At 44.2% G+C, this 23,684-nt stretch overlaps 1 protein-coding gene across 1 annotated transcript in view; it reads left to right on the top strand.

The window, feature by feature from the left end:
- Positions 1 to 23,684, top strand: part of SLC15A1 (solute carrier family 15 member 1) — a 56,680-nt gene that overhangs the window by 12,499 nt on the left and 20,497 nt on the right. Inside the window, exons 2-10 of the mRNA XM_027065128.2 lie at positions 4,618 to 4,634; positions 5,287 to 5,368; positions 5,484 to 5,625; positions 7,002 to 7,121; positions 14,241 to 14,340; positions 14,517 to 14,607; positions 17,279 to 17,362; positions 19,835 to 19,917; positions 23,154 to 23,240. Of these exons, the coding sequence (XP_026920929.1) occupies positions 4,618 to 4,634; positions 5,287 to 5,368; positions 5,484 to 5,625; positions 7,002 to 7,121; positions 14,241 to 14,340; positions 14,517 to 14,607; positions 17,279 to 17,362; positions 19,835 to 19,917; positions 23,154 to 23,240 (806 nt within the window). The remainder of the gene's footprint in view (positions 1 to 4,617; positions 4,635 to 5,286; positions 5,369 to 5,483; positions 5,626 to 7,001; positions 7,122 to 14,240; positions 14,341 to 14,516; positions 14,608 to 17,278; positions 17,363 to 19,834; positions 19,918 to 23,153; positions 23,241 to 23,684) is intronic.

The raw sequence follows: 23,684 nt of genomic DNA, 5'->3' as shown, positions 1-23,684 counted from the left end.
GCAGAGGCTTAATCTCCTGCCCCCCAAGGCCCGCCTTTCCACCTAAAAGAACCCAATGTTCAACTTAACTCGTCTTCCTCCTGGTTTATGAAACCATTTTCAGACCACCTGATTCCTTGTAGCAACTCTGGAAGGCAGCATCCTCACTTTACAGACGGCTAACAGAGAGTAACCCGCAGAAGGCACCAGAGCCAAGGCAGATCCTGCCAGATCCCATTTAAAAGGCATGGGATAGGACTCCTAAGCCCCAGGTAGAAAATGTAGCTTAGGGGAAAAAATTATTTAAAAAAGAACACTTTGGGGCGCCTGGGTGGCTCAGTCGGTTAAACATCTGACTCTTGATCTCAGCTCAGGTCATGATCTCACGATTTGTGAGTTCGAGCCCCACGTTGGGCTCTGTGCTGACAGCTCAGAGCCTGGAGCCTGCTTCAGATTGTGTCTCCCTCTCTCTCTCTGCCCCTCCCCTGCTTGCCCCTCTCTCTCTCTGTCTCTCTCAAAAATGAATAGACTTAGTTAAAAAAAAAAAAAAAAAAGAAATGCTAACTGCAGTACACAACCAGCAAATAGCTCTGAATTCAGTAACAGAGGAGGTTAGCAACCTCTGCCCCTCAGTAATAGAAGTGGCTTTTTGGAATGCACACTTTTCGGAAAATAACAAACTTCCTGGGTGATGACTGGGTACTCAATCTCAGATTTTTACCTGAGTGAACTTAGGAATTTCATTTTCCACAGTGTAGTTCTGAGTGTGATGGTTGTTAGAACAAGATCTAAGCTCTCTTTTCTGGAACCCTGTCTATGTTCCAAGTAAGCAAAATCTTTACCATTATTAGCTGGTATACAATAAGCGCCAAACAGTATTTTGCAACAGAAATTATAGGTGCTACCTCAGCCAGATGAAATCTTTCCTTGCAAACCCAAGTCCTGAGAAACATGCGGCAGGAACTACTGCAGTGAAGCTCCAGGCCATCCCATTGGGTCTGGGTTTTCATACCTCCCTCCTGCTTTTCAGTAAAGGCCTGGTGCAAGGACCAGCCTGAGCCCTGTGCAGCTGGCACTCAGCTCGCTTTGCTGGGTCTTTGGGAGACAGTAGTAAGAGCACTTTATCTGAAGGATAAGTAGGCAGAGCATCGTTTGGTCCTGCTGTTTCTTCTAGAAGGCAGGGCACCACTGCAGTGAAACAGGGCTTCAAATACTGCAAACAGGCCTGTTTGTGTGTTCTCCAAAAGCATGTGTTCCTGAGTGGGTTTTGGATTTCACTGGAGAGTGGCTGTCCCCAGTCTGGTGATGAAAGCTGGTGTGTGGGCTACATCAGGCAGGGTCCCATCTGGACACAGAAGGCATACTCGGAATTGAAGCGATTATTCAAACACACACACACACACACACACACACCGTTTAGAACAGGACAGAGCCAGGCATACTCAGAATAGAAGCGATTATTCAAACACACACACACACACACACACACACACACACACACCGTTTAGAACAGGACAGAGCCAGGCATACTCAGAATAGAAGCGATTATTCAAACACACACACACACACACACCGTTTAGAACAGGACAGAGCCGAGGCGCCTGGGTGGCTCAGTTGGTTAAGTGTCCGACTTCAGCTCAGGTCATGATCTCACGGTCTGTGAGTTAAAGCCCTGAGTCGGGCTCTGTGCTGACAGCTCAGAGCCTGGAGTCTGCTTTGGATTCTGTCTCCCTCTCTCTCTGCCCCTACCCCACGCATGCTCGCTCGCTCTCTCTCTCTCTCTCTCAAAAATAAACATTACAAAAAAAAAAAAAAAGAAAAGGTGGGTCAGGGCGCCTGGGTGTCTCAGTTGGTTGAGCCTTGGACTCTTGATTTCAGCTTAGGTCATGATCTCTGGTTCATGAGTTTGAGCCCTGCATCAGGCTCTGCACTGACAGTGTGGAGCTAGCTTGGGATTCTCTCTCCCCTCTGCCCCTTCCCCACCCTCCCTCTTTCTCTCCCTGAAAATAAATAAACTTATTTAAAAAAAAATTTAAGGTTTATTCATTTTTCAGAGACAGAGAGAGACAGACTGTGAGTAAGAGAGGCGCAGAGAGAGAGGGAGACACAGAATCAGAAGCAGGCTCCAGGCTCTGAGCTGTCAGCACAGGGCCCGACACGGGGCTTGAACTCACAGACCATGAGATCATGACCTGAGCTGAAGTCAGATGCTTAACTGACTGACCCACCCAGGTGCCCCTAAATAAACTTATTTTCTAAATTAAAAAAAAAGGAGGGGGGGAGGCAGGGAGGCATAAATGACAGTGCAGGTACCCGGAGTAATGACTTCAGTTGTCTCCCCCATGGGAAGTGGTATAAAACTGTGACCAGAACCTGGGAGAAGAGTTGTGTGGGGAGGGCCTCCTTCGGAGGAGCCTCCACTGTCCCCTGAGGATGGAGCAGTCTGAGGTGACATATGGGGAAGGAGGCAGGGAGAGGAACACCCTGACCCTCTGGTCTCCTGCCCAGGCTTCCCATTGGCCAAGCCACGTGGGGGGTCAGGAACCCGGGAGAGACTGATGAAGCACGCGCAGGGCAGCATCTCCGGCAGAAGGAGGTTAGAGCCTGGATGGGCAGGTGGAACTAATGAGGGGCAGAGCCGGGATCCAAACACTGGGCTTGGTGATGGCTACGACCGCGGCTTGGGAGCACTTGTTCAATCAACAAACATTTGATTCCCACCCTGTGGGAGGCGGCAGCATCTTCCCTGAAAGATGCGTCAGACCTGGGCGGGGGGCCCCCGACAGGTGGGCCGTCGGAGGGAGGCTGGCTCACCCTCGGTCACAGCTGGAAAGCAACAGGTGCGAGATTCAGTCACACGTCTGCCCCCCCATGCCCACGTTCTGCCCCTCAAAGCAGCCCCTTCCCACCAGCAAGTCTAACTGGGGAGAAAATCAGGCTATTTGTGGAACAATGTCCTTCCAGAACTTTACAGATGGCAGGAGTTGGGACCGGAGCCCTGTGAGGCCAGCACAGGTCATTTCCCGCCTTAGGACAAGGATTGAAATAGCACCCCTGATCCTAAGTGGGCGACAGTGAGACCGTCTGGCGTGTGGTTGGGGAAGTGCCAACGCCCACGGCACAGCGTGACCAGAATCAGGAAGCGAGGCCCCCGCCCATGAAGGAGGGGGGTCTTGACCACCGCGTGGGTCTGGGCCAAGAGCGGAGTTCCTCAGGCAGGGCTGCGGTTTTGTTTATTGTGGGCTGGGGCTCGGGGCTCGCACAGAATGAAAATCCGAGGCGGCAGGGCCAGCATCTGTGATGGGACAGCAGGCACGGAGTGTCTCTGCGGAGCTCGGGGCCAGCGAGGTGATCAGAACTACTCACGCAGATCAGTCCGGCAACTGGACATCACAGCCTGCGGGTGGTTCTCACGGGGATGTCCCTGAACCAGCGGGGACATCAGCTTGGGACTTGTGAGAAATGCAAGATCAGGGGGCCGCCCCAGAGTCAGCAGCTGTGGGCATGGGGCTCGGCGACCTGTTCTCCCAAGGAGGTCGATTCTGAGGCACATTAGTGGGGTCACAGATTCAGAATAGAGGTGGGGGGGTGCTCGTGGGCCCCTGAAAACAAAGGACTCTAAGATGTGGTCAGTGGAAGCCAGGGAGGGGGAGGGATGATTCCCCATGGAGAAGGGCCCCGCATGTGACAGACACAGATAACAACGGGCCGTGCGTAGGTGCAGGGAGCGGTGCCACACGGCGTGAAGACTCGAACCAGGGGATGGGTCAGCTTTCCTCAAAATTCAGGGGAGGCCAGGGCAGGGGCATGAAGGGTTCGCCTAAGATCTAGAAAGTCGAGTCAACGGCCCTTGGTTTGCACTGGCTTACTTGGATTCTCACCTTTTTTTCTTCCTGCTCTTCTAATTCCTTCTTCTGACAATAAGGCCCCGCAATGTGGTAGGTCCTGGGAAAGATGCTGGGGATGGGGAGGTGGACACCCCTGGAGGGGAGGCAGAAATACAAACTGGTATTCCACTCTGGGAGAATCGGGAGGCAGAGGGGGCTAGTGCGGGTCATGTCGTGGCAAGAGTTACAACAGGTGTAGGAAGGGGCAGGGGCCGTTCCTGGAGTCACTGTCTCGTGCGTTACCGTCTTTGAGTGGGCGCCCAACGTGCTCAGCAAACGGGTAGCTGGGTGTCATGCGAGCCCCGCCCCGTGCATGCGGAAGGGGCTGGAAGAGAGGCCGGAACAGGTAATGGGAATGGTGGCTGAGTCCTCACTGTGTTAGACACCCTGAAGCATTTCATATTCCCACTATTTAATCCTCACCCAACCCCACTGACCTCGTGAGATAGTAAAGGACAAGCGGAAATGTTTGGTCTTCACCCTGTGGGCGATGGGCAGCCTTTGAAGTGTTTTCAGGAGGAAATGGTCTTGGCGCTATTCTCGAAGCCTCTGACTCTCAATTCTGACCGCAATGAAACTGCCTGAGGAGCTAATTAAAAGAAAATCTGATGCCAGGTCCCGCTCCCAGAGAAGGCTGGAGCTGTCTGGACAGCACATCTGACCTCCCTGAAAAGTCAGAGGGTCTGAGTTGAGACTGCAGGAAGTGTTTTCATTACTTGACTTTAATAGTGGCATTTTGTTTTTCTTTCAGGAATGTCCAGATCACAGGTGAGTGTTTTTTTCCTTCTCTACAGAGCTTTGTTTTGTCCGATAGGCTCCTAAATGTTCACAGCTGTGCTTCCTTCACTTAAAAATGCCTGTCACAGGGGCACCTGGTTGGCTCAGTCGGATAAGCGTATGACTTCGGCTCAGGTCGTGATCCCACAGTGTGGTTGGGGAAGTGCCAACACACTTGGCACTTGGCACTTGGCACTTGGGTTCAAGCCCTGCGTCGAGCTCTGTGCTGACAGCTCGGAGCCTGGAGCCTGCTTCAGATTGTGTGTGTGTCTCTCTCTGCCCCTCTCCTGCTCATGCTGTGTCTCTCTCTGTCTCTCAAAAATAAACAAACATTAAAAAAAAATTTTTTTAATTCCTATTATATACTTGTGTCATTGGTGCGGGGACAATCCTGAGTTTTTTCTTTAGGACATGGTGTGTCTCGTTTTTCTCAAAATAACAATGAAACCAGATGCTTTATTTCACTGTCGTCTCTGTGTGGAGTGCAAGGGGTGAAACATTTTTTAAATTCTTGATTCCACCTCTGGACAGTCACTGACAAGTTGCTAAATGTGCATCAGCTACTTTCCATGCTGTTAGCGCTCACTCGTGAACACGGGCCAGTGGGGGCGTGTTTCAATCCCACACCGTTTGTTTTCATCAGGGCTGCTTCGGTTACCCCCTGAGCATCTTCTTCATCGTGGTCAATGAGTTCTGTGAAAGATTTTCCTACTATGGAATGAGAGGTAACCATCCTCACCCTCCCTCCCATCCTTCACTCCCCCGGAGTGAAGAGCCTGACTTACCACAGCTCCTGACTTTGTCTCCCCTCTCGCCCCGCCCCCTGCCCTCTGCAAAAAGCGCTCCTGATTCTGTACTTCAGACGGTTCATTGGATGGGATGATAATCTGTCCACGGCCATCTACCACACGTTTGTGGCTCTGTGCTACCTGACGCCCATCCTTGGCGCGCTGATCGCGGACTCCTGGCTGGGAAAGTTCAAGTGAGTATTTGCAGCTTCCTTGTTAAGAAACAAGCCAAGAAGTAATTGCAGCTTTGTGGTTTGGGATGAAGGATGGTGGGAACAAGGAATCAAGGCCCATAAAACTCTTAGGAGAGCGTGTCGGGCGCTGTTTCTGCTCAGATCGTATCCCGGGTCTAGCACCGTGCCTGGCGTTTGGCAGTGTGAATGCAGGTAGCACTGGTAGGTTCTTTCCTTCCTCCAAACAGTGGTGACATCTCTGTCTCCTCTTGAAATAGTAGCAGGGATACTGTCTATCATTAATCACGTGTGAGGCGCAGAGTTAAGGTCTAGAGAACAAAGAAGCTCCCTAATGTATGTGCCGGCTGTTGAAAGGCTCACACTGCTCTCTGGGCGGGGAGGATGTGGGGCATTCATCCAATTCTACAGGATCAGCTTCACGAGTGCCCCCAATAGAGGGTTACTGAGATGTCCCCAGGACTTAATGAGCAAGGAAGTGGAGGTTCTTCTGGGCCAAATTCACTGATTCTCTTTCTCTCTCTGCTCCCCCCCCCCCCAGCTCGCACACTCTCTCTCCCTTTCTCTCAAAATAAATAAACTTTAAAAAATTGTTTTTAACTTGAAATTTGTAGTACCTGCTATAAATCTAACAAAACCACAAAATGAGAGTTGGTAAATCCTAGGAGTGATTTTCTTTTTTTCAATTCAGGAGGTAAAATACTTAGATAACCTGGAAAACACAAATGAACTCACTGTACATTCAATACAATATAAAAATAAGTGGGGCGCCTGGGTGGCTCAGTTGGTTAAGCATCCGACTTCGGCTCAGGTCATGATCTCGCACTTTGTGAGTTTGAGCCCTGCGTAGGGGGCTCAGAACCTGGAACCTGCTTCAGATTCTGTGTCTCCCTCTGTCTCTGCCCCAACCCACTCACACTCTGTCTCTGTCTCTCTTAAAATTAAACATTAAAAATTTTTTTGGTAAATAATTAATGGCCCACTCCTGGCCAAATATTGTTATCAGGCACAAGATAAGTATCTCTTACTTTTGAAGATAGACGGACTCAGCAGTTAGGTAAAAGGAAACACTGAGTTTTTCAAGTAATTCAGAGATGAAACCGATCTTCCACCCCTTCCCCTGGCTCCAGCCGATGTGACTCACACGTGTGTGCTGGGCAACAAATTCTCCAGCAGGCTGCCTTTCTAGGAGTTAACAGTTCTTGTTTTTGTTTTTCATTTTGTTGTTTGAAGAGTTCCCAGTGGTACTCAAGTTTGAGAAACAAGTACACAATGGCTGGCGTCTTGTCTTTTGAAGCAGGAGGCCTTTCTGTGGGAGGGAAGGAAGTGGGCTCCTACCATGCAGTTAACTTAGGTTCTCTTAACCCCTCTCAACACAGGACGATCGTGTCGCTGTCCATCGTGTACACAATCGGACAGGCGGTGATTTCAGTCAGTTCCATTAATGACCTCACAGACTTCGACCATGACGGAATCCCTGACAGCCTCCCCACACATGTGTGAGTTGACACCTGCTGCCCTCCCCCACCCCCACCCCCCACCACTGGTGGCTTACTCTGTGCTCTAATTTTTCATCTTTTTTCCTTGAACTTCACCGTAAATGCAAGGAGGTCTTTCCTCCCTCATCAGCATAGAGGAAGCTTTTTCGTTGACTAAGAGTTGGGTCTATGTATGTCACCATCCTAGCAGCTGTCTGGAGCCACTGCTCACTCGACGCCTTGCTGTCTCGGGTACATGTCACATGACACACGGTCAGCGCCCGGAATACTTGTGTTAATCTTGATCTTCCTCCCAGGGACAGAACTCCCACAGACCTTGATCCCTAATCGTGCCAGATTTCCTCAAGACTCTGTGCCTTTGGGTGTCTCCTCGTACCATACTTCCGCTTATTTTTCAGTAATTCAGTTTCAGAAATATTTATTGCAGCCCTGTGTTCTGAGTTCTTGATGGAAAGTGCCGTTGACAAACGCTCCTCTGTGAGACTAATTTCCTATCACTACAGTCTGGCCTTATAAAAATGTATTATGTTTCTGGTTCTTGTGCTTCCGTTCCTTGATCTATGAGTAACGTATGGTATGGGTTGGGGAAATATCACTGAAATTCAAATTGGTTTCTGCAATTCCGGCGTTTCTGGTTTGTTAGCCAATCGGATTGCTGTTTAGACCCAGTCCCTTGCTGCAACACCCTCGGTGCCCACAGAGAACTGCGCTGGTGGGAGGGAGTGGTTGTATGACTGGGTCAGGAGCTCACACTTCCAATGTCTGAGTCCCAGCTACTCACAAAGGAGCTGTAAGACCTGGGCAGCCCACCTTCCCCAGGCCTCAGTTTTCTCTTCTATGGTATCAGTTAAGAACATGGACTTTGGAGCCAGGCTAACGGTTCAAATGCTGGCTATGCCCTTTACTAGTTGTGGGATCTTGAGCACATTTCTTAACCTCTGTGCCTAGGTTTCCTCACTTTAACTAGTGCCTACCTCGTGTGGCAGTTTTGTGCCTTAATCTGGGTAAAGGACCCACAGCATGGCCGTGGTAAGTATTCAAGAAAGCTTAGTCTCTTCGGGTATTTCATGGAGTTCATATTCAAGCATACCTACAGCTCTCACTAGAGGGCCCGGTACATCATATCCAACCGGCCATGTTCTGTTGTCATTTAAAATGTTTGGGGGTGCCTGAGTGGCTCAGTTGGCTAAGCTTCCAACTTCAGCTCGGGTCATGATCTCACTGCTGGTGAGTTTGAGTCCCGCGTCAGGCTCTGTGCTGACAGCTCAGAGCCTGGAGCCTGCTTCAGATTCTGTGTCTCCCCCTCTCTCTGCCCCTCCCCTGCTCACGCTCTGTCTCTCTCTCTCTCTCTCAAAAATAATAAACATAAAAAAAATTAAAAATTTTTTTGAATATTTATTTTTGAGACGGAGAGACACAGAGCATGAGTGGGGAAGGGGCAGAGAGGGAGACACAGAATCTGAAGCAGGCTCCAGGCTCTGAGCTGTCAGCACAGAGCCCAACATGGGGCTCGAACCCATGAACCGCTAGATCATGACCTGAGCCTGAGTTAGACAACCAATTGAGCCCCCCAGGTGCCTCTAAACATAAAAAAATTTTAAAAATAAATAAATAAAAATAAAAGAGTGATAGCACTAAGCACAAGTTTATTAAGAGGCAAACAAAAAAAGTGCTTCAGCCAGTTAATTCAAGAAGAGGAGCATGATTTTTTTTAAGTTTTATTTATTTAACTAAACTCTACACCCAACATGGGGCTTGAATTCACAACCCCGAGATCAAGAGTCACACGCTCTTCTGACTGAGCCAGCCAGGAGCCCTAAGATGAGCAGATTTTTTAATTTTTTTTTTAACGTTCATTTATTTTTGAGACAGAGAGAGACAGAGCATGAACAAGGGAGGGGCAGAGAGAGAGGGAGACACAGAATCTGAAACGGGCTCCAGGCTTTGAGCTGTCAGCACAGAGCCCGATGCGGGGCTTGAACTCACGGACCGTGAGATCATGACCTGAGCCGAAGTCGGACGCTTAACCCTCTAAGCCACCCAGGCGCCCCTGAGCAGATTTTTTAAAGGAATTTTTCAATGTGCAGTATCTTCCTTGACTTTATCTATAGTTTCCTAAAATATTTGTTAGAATTTTAAAGTAATATTTGCAAACAAGAAGATTTGGAGTAAACCCTTATAAAACTTGAAATTTGCGAGTGCTTGGGTAGCTCAGTCAGTTCAGTGTCCAACTCTTGATTTCAGCTCAGGTCATATCTCATGGTTTGTGAGTTCAAACCCCCCACTGGGCTCTGTGCTGACAGCATGGAGCCTGCTTGGGATTCTCTCTCTCTCTCTCTCTCTCTCTCTCTCTCTCTCTCTGCCCCTCCCCAGCTTGTGCATGTGCTCATGCTCCCTCTCTCTCTCAAAATAAATAAATAAAAAAAAATTTTAAAAACCTGAAGTTTGTAGTACCTACTATAAATCTAACAAAACTACAAAATGGGAGTTGGTAAGTTCCATGAGTGATTTTTTTCAATTCAGGAGGTAAAATACATAGACTTGGAAAATACAAGGGAAGTAAAAATAACTAAGCCTTAATTCCCTCCATTATTACAAATAATCTCTTCTATCATTGTAAAAGATTATAGTAGTAAATCTTTCGTTCTGCTTCTTTCCAGTCTTCTGTACTTTGTAAACAAGTTAAGATCATACCACATAACCTGATACTCTGCTTTGCATTTAAATTGTCTTTTTCCATGGCTTTTCATGACTATTATGATTCTATTATGATTGTACTAGACACAGTGCACGCAGACACATTTTACCTACCCATTATTTTACTGAAAACGGTAAGAGCTACAAAAGAATTCCATACATAAATCCTTGTCCAGTATTCAAGCGGTTGCTTTAAGTTTTTAAAATATACATACAAGTTTGTTAACAGAGTAATAATGATTTCAGGAATAGAATGCAGTGATTCATCACTTACATGTAGCACCCAGTGCTCTCATCCCAACAAGTGCCCTTCTTAATGCCCCTCACCCATTTAGCCCATCCCCCCCACAACCCCTCCAGCAACCCCCAGTTTGTTCTCTGTATTTAAGAGTCTCTTATGGTTTGTCTCCCTCTCTGTTTTCGTATTATTTTTTGCTTCTCTTCCCTTACATTCATCTGTTTTGTATCTTAGATTCCATATATGAGTGAAGTCATATGATACTTGTCTTTCTCTGACTGACTAATGTCACGTAGCGTAATACCCTCTAGTTCCATCCACATTGTTGCAAATGGCAAGATTTCATTCTTTTGGATCGAGTACTCCATGACTTCTTTATCCATTCATCCGTCGATGGACATTTGGGCTCTTTCTATACTTCGGCTATTGTCGATAGTGCTGCTATGAACATGGGGGTGCATGAGCCCCTTCAAAACAGCCCACCTGTGTCCTTTGGATAAATACTTAGTAGTGTAATTGCTGGGTTGCGAGGTAGCTCTATTTTTAACTTTCTGAGGAACCTCCATACTGTTTTCCAGAGTGGCTGCACCAGTTTGCATTCCCCCCAGCAGTGCAAAAGTGTTCTTCTTTCTCTGCATCCTCACCAACATCTGTCATTTCCTGAGTTGTTAATTTTAGCCATTCTGACAGATATGAGCTGGTATCTCATTGTGGATTTGATTTGTATCTCCCTGCTAATGAGTTTGTTGAACATTTTTTCATGTGTCAGTTGGCCATCTGGATGTCTTCTTTAGAAAAATGTCTATTCATGTCTTTTGCCCATTTCTTCACTGGATTATTTGGTATTTGGATGTTGAGTTTGATAGATTCTTTATAGATTTTGGATACTAACCCTTTATCTGATGTGTCATTTGTAAATATCTTCTCCCATTCCCTTGGTTGCCTTTTAGATTTGCTGATTGTTTCTTTCACCATGCTGAAACTTTTTATCTTGATGAGGTCCCAATAGTTCATTTTTGCTTTTGTTTCCCTTGCCTCTGGAGACATGTCAAGTAAGAAGTTGCTGCGGCCAAGATCAAAGAGGTTGTTGCCTGTTTTCTCCTCTAGGATTTTGATGGCTTCAAGACTTATGTTTAGGTCTTTCATGCATTTTGAGTTTATTTTTGTGTCTGGTACAAGAAAGTGGTTCAGGTTCATTCTTCTGCATGTCACCGTCCAGTTTTCCCAATACCATTTGCTGAAGAGCCCATCTTTTTTCCATTGGATATTCTTTCCTCTTTGTCAAAGATGAGTTGGCCATACGTTTGTGGGTCTATTATGGGTTCTCTATTCTGTTCCATTGATCTGTGTGTCTTTTTTTGTGCCAGTACCATACGGTCTTGATGATTACAGCTTAGTAATATAGCTTGAAATCCAGAATTGTGATACCTCCAGCTTTGGTTTTCTTTTTCAGGATAGCTTTGGCTATTCAGGTTTTTTTCTGGTTCCATACAAATTTAGGATTGTTTGTTCTAGCTCTGTGAAGAATGCTGGTGTTATCTTGATAGGGATTGCATTGAATATGTAGATTGCTTTGGGCAGAATCGACATTTTAACAATATTTGTTCTTCTAGTCCATGAGCATGGAATGTTTTTCCATTTTTTTGTGTCTTCTTCAGTTTATTTCACAAGCTTTCTATAATTTTCAGTGTATAGATTTTTCACCTCTGTGGTTAACTCTATTCCTAGGTATTTTATGGTTTTTGGTGCAGTTGTAAATAGAATAGATTCCTTAATTTTTCCTTCTGCTGCTTCATTATTGGTGTATAGAAATGCAACCAATTTCTGTGCATTGATTTTATATCCTGTAACTTTGCTGAATTCATGGATCAGTTCTAGCAGTTTGTGGAGTCTTTTGGGTTTTCCACATAGAGTATCATGTCATCTGCAAAGAGTGAGAGTTTGACTTCCTCCTTGCGAATTTGGATGCCTTTTATTTCTTTGTGTTGTCTGAATGCTGAGGCTAGGATTTCCAACACTATGTTGAATAACAGTGGTGAGAGTGGACATCCTTGTCGTGTTCCTGACCTTAGGGGGAAAGCTCTCAGTTTTTCCCCGTTGAGGATGACATTAGCGGTGGATCTTTTGTGAATAGCTTTTATGATCTTGGGTTTTTATCAAGAAAGGATGCTGTACTTTGTCAAATGCTTTCTCTGCATCTCCTGAGAAGATCAAAAGATAGTAGATTATGGTAGTAATGTTAAGGCCCATGAATTCAAATTTCATTCTACTATCAAGACTGTATTCCTGTGAATTATCTTCTCAAACAGGTTGAGTCCCTTCTCTGTGTTTAACTACTGTGAGATTGTGATTTATAATAAGAAATACATATTCAATCTTCCCTGTTTTGGGAACAGAGCTCCTAAAACCGTTGGAATTCCCTAAGTGATGAGAGTGGTGAACTATCTCTTGTTATGTTGATGAGGTGACTTTGGGGACCTGGCTAAGGATGGAGCCTGGTTGCCAAAAGAACCAATCATGTGACTAGAGAGTTGGAACTTTCATTCCCACCCCCTGACCTCCAGGGAGGGGGAGAGGGCCTAGAGATTGAGTTAATATCCAGAGGCCAATGATTTAATCAAGCATGCCTATGTAAGGAAGCCTCCATAAAAACCCAAAAGACAGGGTTGGAAGAGCTTCCAGGTTGGTAGGCACAGGGAGGTACGGGGACAGAGGCACCCTGGAGAGGGCGTGGGAGCTCCGTGCCCCTTCCCACCTATTTTGTCCTGTGCATTTCTTCCACTTGAGTGTTCCCAAGTTATATCCTTTTATGATAAATTGGTGATCTAGTAAGTAAAGTGTTTCCTGAGTTCTGTGAGCAGCTCCAGCAAGTTAATTGAACCCTACAAGGAGGTCGTTTATACTGATTTATAGCCAGTAGGTCAGAAGTACAGGCAACAACCTGGGATTGTGGCTTGTATCTGAAGTTCAAGGAGATGGTCTTTGGAACTTCCAATTTGTAGCTTATCAGTCAGAAGCACAGGTGACAACCTAGGCTTGCCTGTGGTGCCTGAAGTCGGGGGGAAGGCAGTCTTATAGGACTGAGCCCTTAACCTGTGGAATTTTTTTTTAATTATTTTTTTTAGTATTATTTTTTGTCAAGTTAGCTAACATACAGTGTGTACAGTGTGCTCTTGGCCTCAGGAGTAGATTCCCATGATACACCACTTACATAAAACACCCAGTGCTCATCCCAACAAGTGCCACCTTCAATGCCCATGACCCATTTCACTCTCTTTCACCCTCAGTTTGTTCTCTGGTTTTTTTTTAATTTTTTTTTTAACGTTTATTTATTTTTGAGTCAGAGAGAGACACAGCATGAACGGGGGAGGGGCAGAGAGAGAGGGAGACACAGAATCAGAAGCAGGCTCCAGGCTCTGAGCCACCAGCCCAGAGCCCGACGCGGGGCTCGAACTTGCGGACTGCGAGATCGTGACCTGAGCTGAAGTCGGACGCTTAACCGACTGAGCCACCCAGGCGCCCCTGTTCTCTGTTTTTAAAAGTCTCTTATGGGTTTCCTCCCTCTCTGTAACCATAAGTTTTTTTTTCTTTCCCTTCCCCCATGGTCTTCCGTGAAGTTTCTCAACTTCCACATATGAGTGAAAACATGATATCTGTCTTTCTCTGACTGACGTATTTCACTCAGCATGATACCCTCCAGTTCCATCCATGTAGTTGCAGATGGCAAGACTTCATTCTTTTTCATTGGTCAGTAGTACTCCATTATATATATGTACCACATCTTTATCCAGTCATCAGTTGATGGACACTTGGGCTCTTTCCATGATTTGGCTGTTGTTGAAAGCGCTGCTATAAACATTGGGGTACATGTGTCCCTATGCATCAGGACTCCTGTATCCCTTGGATAAATTCCCAGCAGTGCTGTTGCTGGGTCATATGAGCTGTGGAATCTGATACTGTCTCCGGGTAGAGAGTGTCAGAATTGCTTTGAATTGTAGGACACCCAGCCGGTGGCCGTGAATTGTTTATTGTTAGCATGAGGATTCCCCTCCCTACATTGGAAGTTGGGCCCAGGAACCCAAATAGAACCACTGTCCCTGGTCCTCTGAGGGAAATTAGAGGACAGAGAGACTCCTGCTTTGAAGAATCTCACATTTCTGCAATATTGCCTCTCCTTTCCCTAGGGCACTGTCCATGATTGGCCTGGCCCTGATAGCTCTGGGAACCGGAGGAATAAAGCCCTGTGTGTCTGCGTTTGGTGGAGACCAGTTCGAAGAGGGCCAGGTGAGATCATGTGCCTTCACAGAAACTACATAAAACAAATATAAACATCCAGGAATTATTCCACAGACACCAAGTCTGTTCTCCATTTGATTCTTTTCAAGGACCGATCATCAGCCACATTTGATCAGTTGATATATAACCAAAGTCATGTTGTAACCTTATCCTGTTAATTACAGGAAAAACAAAGAAACCGATTCTTTTCCATCTTTTATTTGGCCATTAATGCTGGAAGCTTGCTTTCTACTATCATCACTCCCATGCTCAGAGGTAAGACATATCCGGTTTTCTTTTTTTGAATTATGGGGAGAAAGTCAGGTGGCAAGTTTAAGTCCTTGTTTTGTTTGTTTGTTTTGTCCCTCTTTTCTCCCATTACGCTTCCGCTGTCGGATACTTCAAAATCCAGAAAATGAGCTTCGTGTCGTTTCTAATCCTATTTGACTCCCTTATCCCAAAGACCACTGAAGAATCTAAAACACCCCTAGCATGGCAATAATTTTTCCTAAGTTTTTATTAATGCAAAGTCTTTATTCATGGTAAGAGAGAAGGCAAGAAAGAGGTGCTGTCTGGCAACCAGACCTGGATGGGTCGTACTTGGCATTTGTGCCTTTGGGCACAAATTTGTGCTCCCCAGCGATATGCAGTGAGTTGGGAAGAATTTAGTGGCAACATTTTATTCTTTGCCTTCCTCTCATCTCAACTATTTCTTGTTGGTTTTTTTTTTTAGATTTTTTAAATGTTTATTTAGTTTTGAGAGAGAGAGAGAGAGACAGAGCGTAAGCAGGGGCGGGACAGAGAGAGAGGGAGACACAGAATCCGAAGCAGGCTCCAGGCTCTGAGCTGTCAGCACAGGACCTGACGCAGGGCTCAAACCCACAAACCGTGAGATCATGACCTGAGCGGAAGTTGGATGTTTAATCGACTGAGCCACCCAGGTACCCCTTAGCTATTTCTAAAAGAACTTCCCGGGATGGAGAAGGAGACAGCAGCTGTCAAGAGCGCTCAGGTATTTGTGTTTGCTGACACTCCACTGAGAGTCTGTGAATTTCCCACCTGAAGGGACTATCCGGGGACAGATTAGACCAAAACAACCTGGTGGTGTCCACACTGCAAATCAGATTCAATGATGAAAGAAAATATTTTGTGGGGATTTATGTATTTCTGCCTGGAGTAGTAGTTTGAGGATGACCCTTAAATCCCATTCCAACTTGTTTTGTATAAACATTTAATAGCTTTGGGGTACCTGGCTGGCTCAGTCCATAGAACATCCGACTTTTGACCTCAGGGTTGTGAGTTCAAGCCCCACATTGGGCATGGAGCCTACTTAAAAAAATAATAATAAAGATACTTTATTCTTTCATTATGTTCCCTCACCTCCCCCACTTCCAGGTTCTAGTAGAATATGCACTTATGCATGTTTGAATTACAGAATGTGTTAAAGGATAATTTTAAAGGTAAAATCCTAGCTCTCACACAAATATAAAATGAACATGTGCTGAGATTTTATATGACTGATTAATCAGTGAAGAAACTGGAGGAACACTGCTACAATCAGCTCCAATAAGGATTTGAACAACAGAGATGTACGCTCTTCCCAGAGGGAAGAGTGAGTTTGCATTGCCACGAACAGAATCATTTGGACAGCTATGAACAGGAAACATTTGCGTGACTATCAATTTTCTACGAGTTAACTTCTTTCTCTACCGAATTGTGAAACGGTTAGTCAGTCAAAGACAAAGTCAAACCCCTTTCGGATCAGATTATTCCTGGAGGCTCCATTTCATTGAAAGAATTTCTAGGAGACCCTGGGTGGCTCAGTCGGTTAAATGTCCAACTCTTGATATTAGCTCAGGTCGTGATCTCATGGTCATGAGATCAAGTCCCATGTCAGGCTGAGCACAAAGCCTGCTTGGGATTTTCTCCCTCCCTCTCTCTCTGCTCCTCCCCCACTCGTGCCCATGCTCTCTCTCAAAATAAATAAATAAACATTTTTTAAAAAAAGAAAAAGAAGGAATGTCCAATAATCTCTACTTCTCCTTCCAGAGTCTTAATTTTTTTTTTCCTCACCAATCCTAGGATTTCAGAGCTACAATGGATGTGCAGTCAGAGGTTAGAAAACTATGGCTGATGGGCCAAATCCAGAAATCTGGACAAGACCATCGATTTGTCTATTGTCTATGACTGCTTTCACCTTACAAAGTCAAGGTTGAGTAGTTGGGACAGAGACTGGATGGTCCACAAAGCCTAGAATATTTACTTCCAGCTCTTCACAGAAAACTTTGTTGACCCCTGCCCTGGGCCATCTAATTGTTTTTTAAATAGCATGAATTCAGGAACACACACTCTTGATTTTCCAGGGTACTTTTGATTTTATTTACTGGGTCCCCTGTCTTCAAGTTATTGGATCCAGGTTACTTTTATCTCTCCCACCAAGAAAATCCATATAAGGATTCCCACTGATTTTGGCTTGGCCAGTGTCAGACATCTATTTAGGGGCTAAGATTAGAACCTACGTTCGTCTCTTGCTCTTTCTACTACAAAGCTGCTGGGCTCAGCAGGCAATGAAATCGATAAAGCAAATGGGTAAGTCTAGAACATCAAGTAAAAGCAATATGTAATAACCAGTTAGGGATTTTTAAAAAAATGATAACCATATATGAGCATTAAAAATGCCATAATGAGGGGCGCCTGGGTGGCTCAGTCGGTTAAGCATCCAAGTTCTGCTCAGGTCATGATCTCACAGTTTGTGAGTTCGAGTCCTACGTCAGGCTCTGTACTGACAGCTCAGAGCCCGGAGCCTGCTTCAGATTCTGTGTCTCCTTCTCTCTCTGCCCTTCCCCTGCTCATGCTCTTTCTCTCTGTCTCAAAAATAAATAAATATTAAAAAATAAGATTATAAAAAAATGCTATAATGAATTTTAATCTTATAATTTCTCCCCAGTTCAACAATGTGGAATTCACAGTAAACAAGCTTGCTACCCACTGGCATTTGGGGTCCCTGCTGCTCTCATGGCTGTAGCTCTGAGTAAGTAGAAATCAGTTGAATTAGTACAATCCTATGATCAGGTCAGACCCTCACATTAATTATTGTGACCAATTTTTTAAAACTTCATGGAATAAATTGTAATAATAATTCCCGTGCTCTGAACATTCAAACAAAGTAGAGTTGGCATATTACTTCAGAGGAAATAAGATCAAAAAAGAGTTTACAGGAAATGGGATCAACTGAGCTGGGCTCTGAAAAGTTTGACACTATTTAGGCAGATTTAAGGTGAAAAGTGACAGAATCTATTAGACTAGATGACCCCATGACCGAACGCTTTTGCTCTTATCAGCGTGTGCTCGTCTCCAGCTTGCCTCAAGACCCGGCAGCCTGGTCCAGTTAGCGTTTAAATACTTCCAGTGAACATCCAGATTTCCACAATACATCATCTCGAAATGGTTCTACCAGAGTATCTTCCCGTTGGGAGGAATATATGTGTCTGTTAGATACATTCATTCACACATTAGTTCTTGGCCCTGGCTTTTTAGGAAGTATGGACAGTTTCGCCCTAGGATAGTCTACATTGAAACACGGCAGGTGTCTTCGTTTCCTGGGACTACTGCGACAAAACACTACAGATTGGGTGGCTTCATTACAAATTTATTTATCATCTCACAGCTCTGGAGGTGGGGAATCCAAAATCAACATGGCGAGAGGGCCCTGCTCCCTCTGAAGTTACTGAGAGGGATCTCTTCCAGGTCTCTCTTCTACCTCTGGTAGTTCCCTGGCCTGAAGCAGCACAATGCCAATCTGCCTGTGGCCTTCCCCTGTGTGCACATGTGTCCAAATTTGCGCTTTTTTGTAAGGCCACCAGTCATATTGGAGTAGGAGCCACCTGAATGACCTCATCTTAACTTGATCTTCTGCAAAGGCTGTATTTCCAAATGAGGTCACATTCTGAGGTACTGGGGGTAAGGACTTCAGCATCTTCTGGGGACGGGGGGTGGTGGGGGTCGGGGACACGATTCAACCTGTAATGGTAGTACAAGCAGGAAACAGAGCCCAATACGCATCTCAGGTCTTTGCAGCTTCCCACTCAAATGAGAAAGTGCTGGCACTATTACTTTCTCTGACTTGTTTTCAGTTCTTCATAGAGTCAATTATGCCCCCTCTTAACCCTGTTTGTTCAGCTTGTAGCAAATTAGCTTCACCCTTACATCCAAGCCAGAATTCAGTATTTTCCCTTTTTTTCTGTGTCCATTTCCTTCCATAACTGTTTAAATACTGCCACACTCCCCTAAAAAGTCCATATATGCCTACTCCTCTCCGATTCTGCGTAAGGAGATAAAAAAGGATCTCAAAAGCTGTTGTTCGAGGCCAGACGCTGTAGTCAGTTGGCATTAGATAAATTGTCATTTAGTTTGCATGGGTCATTCTTACATCATACAATGTTTCTCGAATGGAAGAATTGAGAATAGGCCAAATTCTATGCATCAATGCTGTCTCTTGAAGTTTCTTTCAGCAGCAATCTTGCGCTTGAATTAGGCGTAAGTTAATCAGAAGCTTAAAGATTAAAATATTCGTTGGTAAAACAGAGTAGACTCCATCTATGGGTATCTCTGCCATCTCTGGATTAAGGAAGACTGGCATCGGGTGAGGATTCAAGTATATTTCTCTTTATTCAACCATAAAGAACACCTATAACACAGGCACATACTTGGACATATGCTTTCAGAGGTAGCACTTCTCAAAATCTCAGGCCCTTTTAAATTCAGGAAATTAAGTGGCATTCCATCAACCCATCGGTGCTTTTAAATGATTAAACTGTGGTATTGGACGATCAGAAATCCTCATACGGTACTGGGTTTCCAGAGTCTCCTGAAGGAATGCTTTTTCTATTTTTACAATATGCCTTTTCTAGGAAGATCCATGGAAGAATTGCCTTATTGTAAAAGTGCTTTAACTGTGTAAAACTGTAGCCGCAGATGCAAAAATTCACCACTGTTTTTCTGTACCGTGACCACAATGAACTCTGCCACACATGATTAAGTAAGGTTTTAACAAACTAGTTTCTTCCTTTTTCTGAAGATTTATTAAAAAAGAAGAAACTCTTCTGCCATTGCAATCAGAAAATTAAAGCTGTTTTTTGTCTTTATAGAATTATGCGCTGATCTGTTACGTGAAAGCACTTACTCCTTTGTCTCCCTATGCTTAAGAATAAAACTTGCACTTAAATAGCCGTATGGAGCGTCTGTGAGCCACCCCAAAATGTGGGAAGTGGACAGTAATAGGCTCCAATGTTTGTATATGACAGCACAAATATACCACCGCTCAAAGCTTCTGTGATTGTTAGGATCAAAAGCACTTTCCAAACTGGGACATAGGAAGGCAAGCCCATTCTGTGAGTAATCCCAGTATTTCCAAAACAAGGTTGTAACTCAAATAAAAACACGTCTTCTAGGTCACAGGTAGTTCTGTCAAACGCCTTGTTAACGTCTTCTTTTGCCTTCCCAGTTGTGTTCGTCATTGGCAGTGGAATGTACAAGAAGTTTCAGCCCCAGGGTAATGTCATGGCTAAAGTTGTCAAGTGCATTGGTGTAAGTATTTCAGTAGCTTTCTCTGTCAGTGATATTTAGCCACCCCAGAACCTTCTACCTCCTTCAAATTAAAATGCAATGAAACATTGACTTTTCTTTATTTTTTTAAGTTTATTTATTTATTTTGAGAGAGAGAGAGAAACAGAGAGAGAGCATGAGCGGGGAGGGGCAGAGAGAGGGAAAGAGAGCTTCCCGAGCAGGCTCCTCACTGTCAGTACAGAGCCTGACGTGGGGCTCAAACTCACGAACTGTGAGATCATGACCTGAGCCAATACCAAGAGTCAGACACTTAGCCGACTGAGCCACCCAGGTGCCCCAACATTGACTTCTCTTTAAACATTTTCTTAATGTTCTTAACTATTCTGGTAATTAAATTTTCTTATAAAACTGACCAAATGGAAAAGGACACAAACTGAACTCAAAAAGGGAGGGATAGAAATGGCTCTTGAACTTTCGAATTAGATAGGTAGTCAAAGAAAGGCAAAGCTGAGTGACTGTTCAGCTATCACGCTGGCTAACCATGGCTAATGCGGGTCAGGAAGAGTGAAACGGAAGTGGAGAGGCGTAGTTTGATGCTGCATCTCAAGGGTCTGGAGTGTCAGTAATGCTACTTTCAGAATTAAGACTAAGAAAATCACTTTTTAAAATGAACACACAAAATGAACACAGATTCATATAGAAGATTATCAATGTCATATTTATAACAGCAAAATTTTATAACACAAAATTGCAGGAGAACAGTGCTTAACTTCTAGTAGATGTAGCCATGCTATGTAGCCATCGGAAGTCTTGTTTCCAAAGACAATTTGGTGACAGGAACATGCAGAATATGGTTTCTTCCATGTGCATCAACGTGATGTACATGCATACAGGCACATTTAAAGGTAGGAAAGGGGTGCCTGGGTGGCTCAGTCAGCTAAGCATCTGAATTCAGATCAGGTCATAATCTCAAGGCTCGTGAGTTTGAGCCCCACATCACGCTCTGTGCTGACAGCTCAGAGCCTAGAGCCTGCTTCAGATTCTGTGTCTCTTTCTCTTTCTGCCCCTTCCCCACTAGCATTCTGTCTCTCTCTCAAAAATAAACATTAAAAATTTTTTAATAATAATAAATTAATTTAAAAAAAATAAAGGCAGGAAATAAATGTTATTGTCGATCTATACTGTCCAGCCACTAGCCTCATGTGGCTCTCAAACATTTGAAATGTGTCATGTGCAACTGGGAACAGAATTTTAAATTAGATTTCATTCAAATTAATTTAAATTACACAATTTCCTATATATTGCTATATTATATTGTGAGTTCTCACTTTTTTTTTAATGTTTTTTTTTAAATTTTTTTTTCAACGTTTATTTATTTTTGGGACAGAGAGAGACAGACCATGAACGGGGGAGGGGCAGAGAGAGAGGGAGACACAGAATCGGAAACAGGCTCCAGGCTCTGAGCCATCAGCCCAGAGCCTGATGCGGGGCTTGAACTCACGGACTGCGAGATCCTGACCTGAGCTGAAGTCAGACGCTTAACCGACTGCGCCACCCAGGCGCCCCTTTAATGTTTATTTTTGAAGAGTGCAAGTGGGATAGGGGCAGAGGGAGGGAGACACAGAATCCGAAGCAGACTCCAGGCTCTGAGCTGTCAGCACAGAGCCCGACGCGGGGCTTGAACCCACGGACCGCGAGCTCATGACCTGAGCCGAAGTCGGACACTTAACCGACCGAGCTACCCAGGTGCTCCTTCACTCTTAAATTTTAATGGGACACCTGGCTGGCTCAGTCTGTGCAGCATGCGACTCTTGGACTCAGGGTTGTAAGTTTGAGCCCTATGTTGGGTGTATTACTTAAAAAAAAAATCTTTTAAAAAATTTATTTTATTATTATTACTTTCACTCTTACACTTTAAAGCTGATACTCAGTTCAGTGAGTGGAAAACTTTTAAGTATATTTGGAACAACTTAGGTATATAAATTTAGTTTTTCAAACAAAATTTATGAAAAGTAAATATAAATCAAATAGTTCTGATAAAAATTGATCATGTTCTGTAAATATAAAATACGCCCCGGGTTTTGAAGACTTGGTATGAAAAAAGAAATATAGAAATTCTCATCGATTGTAATATTTAATATTATTAATTTATTAATAATTGTTTAAATAATTATTGATTTAATATTAAAGTTATTCTTATTACATATTAAGATCATATGTAAGATCATTTGGATTTATTGGATTAAATAATATATAACATATTTAAAATGAATTTTACCTGTTTCCCTGTTACTTTTTTTATACATTTATATATATCTTTTTTATTTTAATTCTAGTACAGTTAACATAGTGTTATATTAGTTTCAGGTGTATCCCTGTTATTTTTTTTCAAATTTTTATTTAAATTCTAGTTAGTTAACATACAGTGCAATTTGGGTTTCCAGAATAGGATTTGGTGATTCGTATCTTACATACAACACCCAGTGCTCATCACAATACCCTTACTACCCATTGCCATTTAGCCCATCCCCCTGCCCACCTCCCCTCCAACAACCCTCAGTTTGTTCTCTATCTTTAGGAGTCTCTCCAGGGGCACCTGGGTGGCTCAGTCGGTTAAGCGTCCGACTTCAGCTCAGGTCATGATCTCACGGTCTGTGAGTTCGAGCCCCGCGTCGGGCTCTGTGCTGACAGCTCAGAGCCTGGAGCCTGTTTCAGATTCTGTGTCTCCCTCTCTCTCTGCCCCTCCCCTACTCATGCTCTGTCTCTCTCTGTCTCAAAAATAAATAAACATTAAAAAGAAAATTAAAAAAAAAGAGTCTCTCCTGGTTTGTTTCCCTCTTCCCCCCCCCCAACATGTTCATCTGTTTTGTTCTTAAATTCCACAGATGAGTGAAATCATATGGTGTTTGTCTTTCTCTGATTGACTTAGATCCCTGTTACTTTGTACTATGGCCAGCAGAAAACCGAACTCACAAATGGCATACATTATATTTCTCTTGAATGCTCCTCTCTAGAGGGCCCAGAGACTCAAGTAGTAAGAATATGGCTTTGTTTACCCCACTCAAAGGCTCATAGTTAGAAAGAGATTAGGAATAAATGCAGGTTCTTTTAGCATCATCATTACACGAGTTTATACGATATATACGTTGCTTCTCTCACAAACACAGCTTTCCATTAAAGGCAGTTGTATTGAAATGTGTTTCCCTCATAAAGTAATCGGTTGTGTTTTGAAATGTGATTTTTCTTCCTTCCTTCAGTTTGCCCTCAAAAATAGGTTTAAGCATCGGAGTAAGGAGTTTCCCAAGAGGGAGCACTGGCTGGACTGGGCTAAAGAGAAATATGATGTGAGTGACCGTTATGGCTGCAGTTTTCTTGGGGTCTTCCTCCAGCACGGGGACAGCCACAGTGGCGGTTCGTATGATTAAGGCCACGTGGACAAAATAATCAGTTGTATCCTTGTAAACCTGACTAGTGTTTTGAACAAGACTATGCAAGAATGTGTGTTAATGTTGAGAAGAACTTGATAAACGGTGGGTATAGCTGCAAACAACATTATCTTTTCATAGGTTTTCATTTGCTAGAATCGGTCATTAATTATGCGTGATTGTGGTCACGTAACCAGTGTGAAAACAGAAGAATCAGTGAACAGTGGTGGCGGGGTTACATTTATTGGAATTACATCTAAATTCTAGTAATATGCCTTTTATTTATTTATTTACTTATTTTATAGTTTATTCTTATTTATTTTGAGTGAGAGATAGAGAACAAGCGGGGGAGGGGCACAGAGG

The sequence above is a fragment of the Acinonyx jubatus genome, chromosome A1 (genome assembly GCF_027475565.1).
Source record: "Acinonyx jubatus isolate Ajub_Pintada_27869175 chromosome A1, VMU_Ajub_asm_v1.0, whole genome shotgun sequence".
Lineage (NCBI taxonomy): Eukaryota > Metazoa > Chordata > Mammalia > Carnivora > Felidae > Acinonyx > Acinonyx jubatus.
The sequence above is the reverse complement of the archived record's forward strand: the minus strand, read 5'-3'. Positions and strand labels throughout refer to the sequence as shown.